The following is a 6000-nucleotide window of genomic DNA, read 5'->3' as shown; positions in this document are numbered from 1 at the left end:
TTTTAGTCGAAGACGTTCTGACTCAATTTCTCGAGGGTTGAATATAAATATGTAAGGCGTACACGTACTTTAGTTTCAATTGTGGCAGTCCCATCGATGGTTTTATAAAGAACATCCAGCTAATAAATCGACAAATTCTCAGAACCTAACTGAAACGTGTTGCTAGTATGTCCTCTAAATTGTCGTTAAGCCCGGCGGTTCCCGGGGGGAGAGGCATCGCAACACGCCGCTAACACTTAGACAGGTCCCCGTCGCCGGACGCCGGCGTCACGCGCACTTCACTGACGTCACCACGCCGGCCGGCCTGGGCACACGTTCCCTCCGATGAAACGCTGGTCATTGTTGCCGTGGTTCCTCTTGCAGAAGCGGCGAGGAGGGCGCTAGTCGAACCGGCGCACTAGCCACGGCGCTGGCTCTCAGTTGAGGGCGTCATTGCCTTCGTGCCCGTAGAAGACCGGATCTGTCGACAGAACAACGGAAAGACGTCACATGTGTAGCGCAGTATAAGGAAAAAAATCGCAACATCAAAAAATAATTAGTGTAAACTAATGAAATTTCTGAAATATATTTGTCTAGGCGACATATTTAAGTGATTAACATTGCAGATAACACATTGCAAATGTGGAATGCTGGTACATTGGTAACCGGTGTAACCGCCAGAATGTTGAATGCAAGCATGAAAACGTGCATGCGTTGTGTTTTACAGATGCCGGATGTCAGTTTTGTGGGATGGAGTACCGTTTTTGATACTAACTCGAGTCGATAAGGTCTTTCCATTCTTGGGAGTACACCTACAGGTGTCAGAAGACACGTAGCGGCAGAGACTGAACAGAAGAATTAAGAAACCGATTCGAGGCCTCTTTTGTTTGGAATTCGTTTTTATCCATTACGACTGAAATCCAGAAAAAAAATTCCACCAATTTCAACGTCAGCGGACGCCCGCCTACCTGAGATGTGGGGAACGAAGTCCTCCAGACGATTATGGAGAATAAAAGAGAAGCTACTATCAGGCCCGCATCTCCAATATGGGACTTGGAAGACCGTCAACAGACTGGCTGTTGGGTGACAAGGTGCAAGACTAATTTGAAGAAATGGGGTATCAGTGATGATGAAGTTTGTGTGGGGCAAGGCAGAACTCGGAATAGCGAACCTGTGATTGAAATACTCGTTTGCAGTGAATGATTGCGCCGTTCTGGCTGCTGAACACGGGACTCACGAAGTGTGCATTCAGTCATTAATATCAGATTGTATTTTTAGGATTATAACGTGTTTTAGTGCTGGACGCGGATAAATCCATACATATTATAAAGACGGATGTATTTTCCACATCTCCTACTAAACCACTGGACCGAATTAAAGCAAACTTCGTACACACATTACTCACTGTCTGGAAAAAATCGCTGTGGGGATCAGAACAACCTATCTACCACAAGGGTGGGGGTGAAAAAGCAATGTAGCCCACGACGTCCGAATATCTACTCTTTATTAATCCTGTACTTGTTGATGAGGGTACATGGTGACTTACAAGCTTTACACATAATTTCAAACTATTATGAAACTTTTTCTCGCTGACAACCTCCACAAAATGATGAAATGGAAATAAGTTTATCGCTTACTACATTTTTGCTGTTCGCGCAGTAAAACTGCCGCATGAATCATGACGTTTTAATTTATCTCTTCTCTACTACTAATCCTTCGTGACACATGTTGCAGACAGTATTCACATACATCATTGAATGTCTCGCAAAAATTATATCCTTGTTCGTTTCATAGTTCAGGAGGTATGATGTGAAATACACTGAGATACGTAAGAACCTGCTGCATCATGCACGATCTTTGAAGTTATTACCTCTTTACTACTATCTCAGAAAATTATTTTGGACAATTAGTTCATGAGCCCACTCGAAGGGTACATGGTTGCGAAAATGTACTTGACCTCATAGCAACAAATAATCCTGGACAAGGGTGAGTATCGTGACGAATACAGGGATTAGCGACCACAAGGCAGTTGCTGCTAGGCTGAATACCGTAACACCTACAACCATCAAAATGAAACGCAAAGTATATCTATTTAAAAAAAGCTGATAAAAATGCTCTTAACGTCTTTTTAAGGGACAGTCTCACTCCTTCCGATCTGATCATGTAAGCGTAGAAAAGTTGTGGGATGATTTCAAAGAGATAGTATTGACAGCAATTGAGAGATATATTCCACATAAATTAATAAGTGATGGTAGTGATCCTCCATGGTGCACAAAATTGGTCAGATCGCTGCTGTACAAGCAGCGAAAAAGCATGCAATAATTTAAAAGGACGCAAAATCCCCACGACTGGCAAAGTTTTGCAGAAGTTCGAAATAAAGCGCGTACTTCAATGCGAGGTGCTTTTAATCATTTTCCACAATCTGTCAGAAGACCCAAAGAGATTCTGATCATACATAAAGCCCCACTAGTGGCAAGACGCGATCAATACCTTCACTGCGAGATAACAACGGTGAAGTAACTGATAACGGTGCCACTAAAGCAGGGTTGTTAAACACGGTTTTCCAAAACTCCTTCACCAAAGAAGACGAAGTAAATATTCCTGAATTCCAATCAAGAACAACTGCCAAGATGAGAAACATAGAAGTAGATATCCTCGGAGCAAAGCAGCTTAAATCACTTAATAAAGGCAAGGCCTCCGGCCCAGATTGTATACCAGTCAGGTTCCTCTCAGAGTATGCTGATAAAATAGCTGAATATTTAGCAATTATATACAACCACTAAGGACTGGAAAATTGCACAAGTCACACAAATAACCAAAAAAGGGAAGTAGGAGTAATCCGTTGAACTACAGGCCCATATAACTAACGTCGATTTGCAGTAGTGTTTTGGAACATATACTGTATTCGAACATTATGAAGTAACTCGAAGGAAGCGATTTATTGACACATAGTCAGCAAGGATTCAGAAAATATCGTTCTTGCGAAACACAACTAGTGCTTTATATTTATGAAGTAATGAGTGCTATCGACAGTGGATGTCAAATTGATTCCATATTTTTAGATTTCTAGAAGGCTTTCGACAACGTTCCTCACAAGCGTCTTCTAACCAAACTTCGTGCCTATGGAATATCGCCCAGTTGTGCGACTCATGATTTCCTGTCAGAAAGGCTGCAGTTGGTAGTAATAGACGGAAAGGCATCGAGTAAGCAGAAGTAATAGCCGGCGTTCCCCAAGGAAATGTTATAGGCCCTATACCGTTCCTGATCTATATTAACGACATAGGAGAAGATCTCAGTAGCCGTCTCAGATTGTTTGCAGATGATGCTGTCATTTACCGTCTTGTAAAGTTAAAACGACTTGCAAAATGATTTAGATAAGATACCTGTATGGTGCGCAAAGTGGCAGTTGACCTTAAATAAAGAAAAGTGTGAAGTTACCCAGTTGAGTACTAAAAGAAATCAGCTAAATTTCGATTACGCGATAAGTCACACAAGTCTGAAGGCTGTAAATTCAACTAAATACATGGGGGATTACAATTACAAATAACCTAAACTGGAACGATCACACAGATAATGTTGTGGGTAGAGCAAACCAAAGACTGCGGTTCATTGGCAGAACACTCAGAACAGGTCTGAGATTGCTTACACCACGCTGGTACGCCCTATTCTGAAGTATTGCTGTGCGGTGTGGGATCCGCATCAGGTGGGACTAACGGACGACATCGAAAAAGTACAAAGAATGGCAGCTCGTTTTGTATTATCGCGAAATAGGGGAGATGGTGCCACAGACAGTATCGAGAATTGGAGTGGCAATCATTAAAACAAAGGCGTTTTCCGTTGTGATGATGGAATTTCAATCACCAGTTTTCTCCTCCGATTGTAAAAACGTTCTGATGGCAGCCACCTACATAGCGAGAAATGACCATCACTATAAAATAAGAGAAATGAGGGCTCGCACAGAAAAATTTAAGTGCTCGTTTTTCCCGTGTGCCGTTCGAGAGTGGAACGGTAGAGAGACAGCTTGAAGGTGGTTCATTGAACCCTCTGCCAGGCACTATATTGTGAATACCAGAGTAATCACGTAGATGTAGATCTCTGTTCACTACACATTTTGCAGGCACTAGTCACATATTCCACTAAACGTCCCTGCAAAATTATATCATTGTACGACACATATTTCAGGATATACGTCATAAACATTGAGTTGCGTGAAAATAAAACTTCAGGGTCAAATTCGCTAGACACACAGGTGAAATATGTGTAGAAATACGTGTGAAACATGTTAAATACGAGTATATGTGAATATATAATACATGTGAGTACGTGGACAAAGCCACGGATAAAAAGCTCATCCTAAATCCCTAGAATGATTTGAAAACAAAAAGCTGTAGAGGTGAGAACCACCGGCCTCCTATTGGTGTGGGGGCGATATCATGGCGAAAAAGGGAGGAGGAGGAGTTAGACAAAGAGGGGGAAGGAGGAGATGGGCAGGAAGAAGGGGGAAGGAAATGCACAGAGAGTGGGATGAAGAGGAGGAGGAGGAGGAGGAGGAGGTGGAGGAAATGTTATATGCTCTATGCTGTTCCTGATTATATAAAAGATTTAGGAGACAATTTGAGCAGCCCTGTTACATTGTTTGCAGATGTTGCTGTAATTTAGACTTGTAAAGTCATCAGATGATCAAAACCAACTGGAAAATGATTTATAAAAGATATCTGTATGGTGCGGATAGTGGTAACTGGCTCTGAATAATGAGTGGTATGAAGTCGTCGACTTGAGTACTAAAATGAGTCCGCTAAATTTCGGTTACGTGATAAATCACACAAATTTAAAGGCTGAACATTCAAATAAATACTTAAGGATTACAGTTACGAATAACGGAAATTGGAACGATCATATAGATAATATTGTGGTTTAAAACAAACCAAAGACTGCGATTTATTCGTACAACACTTGGAAAATGCAACATGTCTACTAAAGAGACTGCTTACATTGCGGGCTTGTACGATCTCTTCTGGAGTACTGCGATGCGGTGAGGGATCCACATTAGATAGCACTGACGGAGGACCTCAAAAAAGTATAAAAGAAAGCAGCTCGTTTTGTATTATAGCGAAACAGAGGAGAAAGTGTCACAGGTATGATACGCGAACTAGGGTGGCAATTATTAAAACAAAGGCGTTTTTTGTTGCCACAGGATCTTGTCATGAAATTTCAATCACCATCTTTCTCCTCAGAGTGTAAAAAATATTTTGTTAGCGCCCATCTAGATAGGGAGAAATGATCATCACAGTAAAGTAAGAGAAATAAGAGCTCGCACGGGAAGATTTAAGTGTTCGTTTTTCCTGCGCGCTTTTCGAATGGAACAGTAGAGAAATACTTGAAGATGACTCGAAGAAGTCTCTGCCAGGCACTTAATTATGAATTGCAGAGTAGTCGTGTAGCTGTAGATAGTCCCCCACGAATCGCTCCTGTAGATACCGGGAGACAACATTAGATTAATTTCAAAGCGCACAGGATTTCTGAGCAATCATTCTTCCCGTACTCCATATACGAAAGGAACGGGAAGAAGCCGTAATAAGAAGTACCCTCTGCCATTCACTCACTTCATAGCGCTTCTCAGACCATAGATCATAGATGTAGATGTACATGATACCACTGTCACTGCCAGGGAACACGCACTGTCAGTTTAAAAAAAAAATTGAGAAGTGGTACTGCCAGAAAAGTCATTTGGGATGTTCTTCAACTAGCACGGTACATTGGCTTGAACGTCGATTACGTCGTCAAAGCATTGACCTTTCACGTGACTTTGCGCACTGTGTATTTTTGTGGTAGGTTCATAAACGTAACACTAAGTCTTGTCTCCCATGTTGATTTTTTCCAGAAAAGAATTGTTCGAATATTGTATTCAAGTTGTGGCAGGCACCCACGCGTCGTTGTTTTCGTTGGCGAGTCGCGTGTCTGGGACAAACTTTGCATACACTTCTCTCTTTTTCAAAAAATTCTGGATATCGCCTTGAACAC

At 41.8% G+C, this 6000-nt stretch overlaps 1 protein-coding gene across 1 annotated transcript in view; it reads right to left on the bottom strand.

Annotated features, from left to right (window-relative positions):
* Positions 1–416: 416 nt before the first annotated feature.
* Positions 417–6000, bottom strand: part of LOC126484816 (homeobox protein orthopedia-like) — a 55288-nt gene continuing 49704 nt past the window's right edge. The window contains exon 4 of the mRNA XM_050108413.1: positions 417–460. Within this exon, the coding sequence (XP_049964370.1) occupies positions 417–460 (44 nt within the window). The remainder of the gene's footprint in view (positions 461–6000) is intronic.

Source organism: Schistocerca serialis, chromosome 6 (assembly GCF_023864345.2).
Source record: "Schistocerca serialis cubense isolate TAMUIC-IGC-003099 chromosome 6, iqSchSeri2.2, whole genome shotgun sequence".
Taxonomy (NCBI): Eukaryota; Metazoa; Arthropoda; class Insecta; order Orthoptera; family Acrididae; genus Schistocerca; species Schistocerca serialis.
Note: the sequence above shows the minus strand (reverse complement) of the source record. Positions and strands in the feature narration are given on the sequence as shown.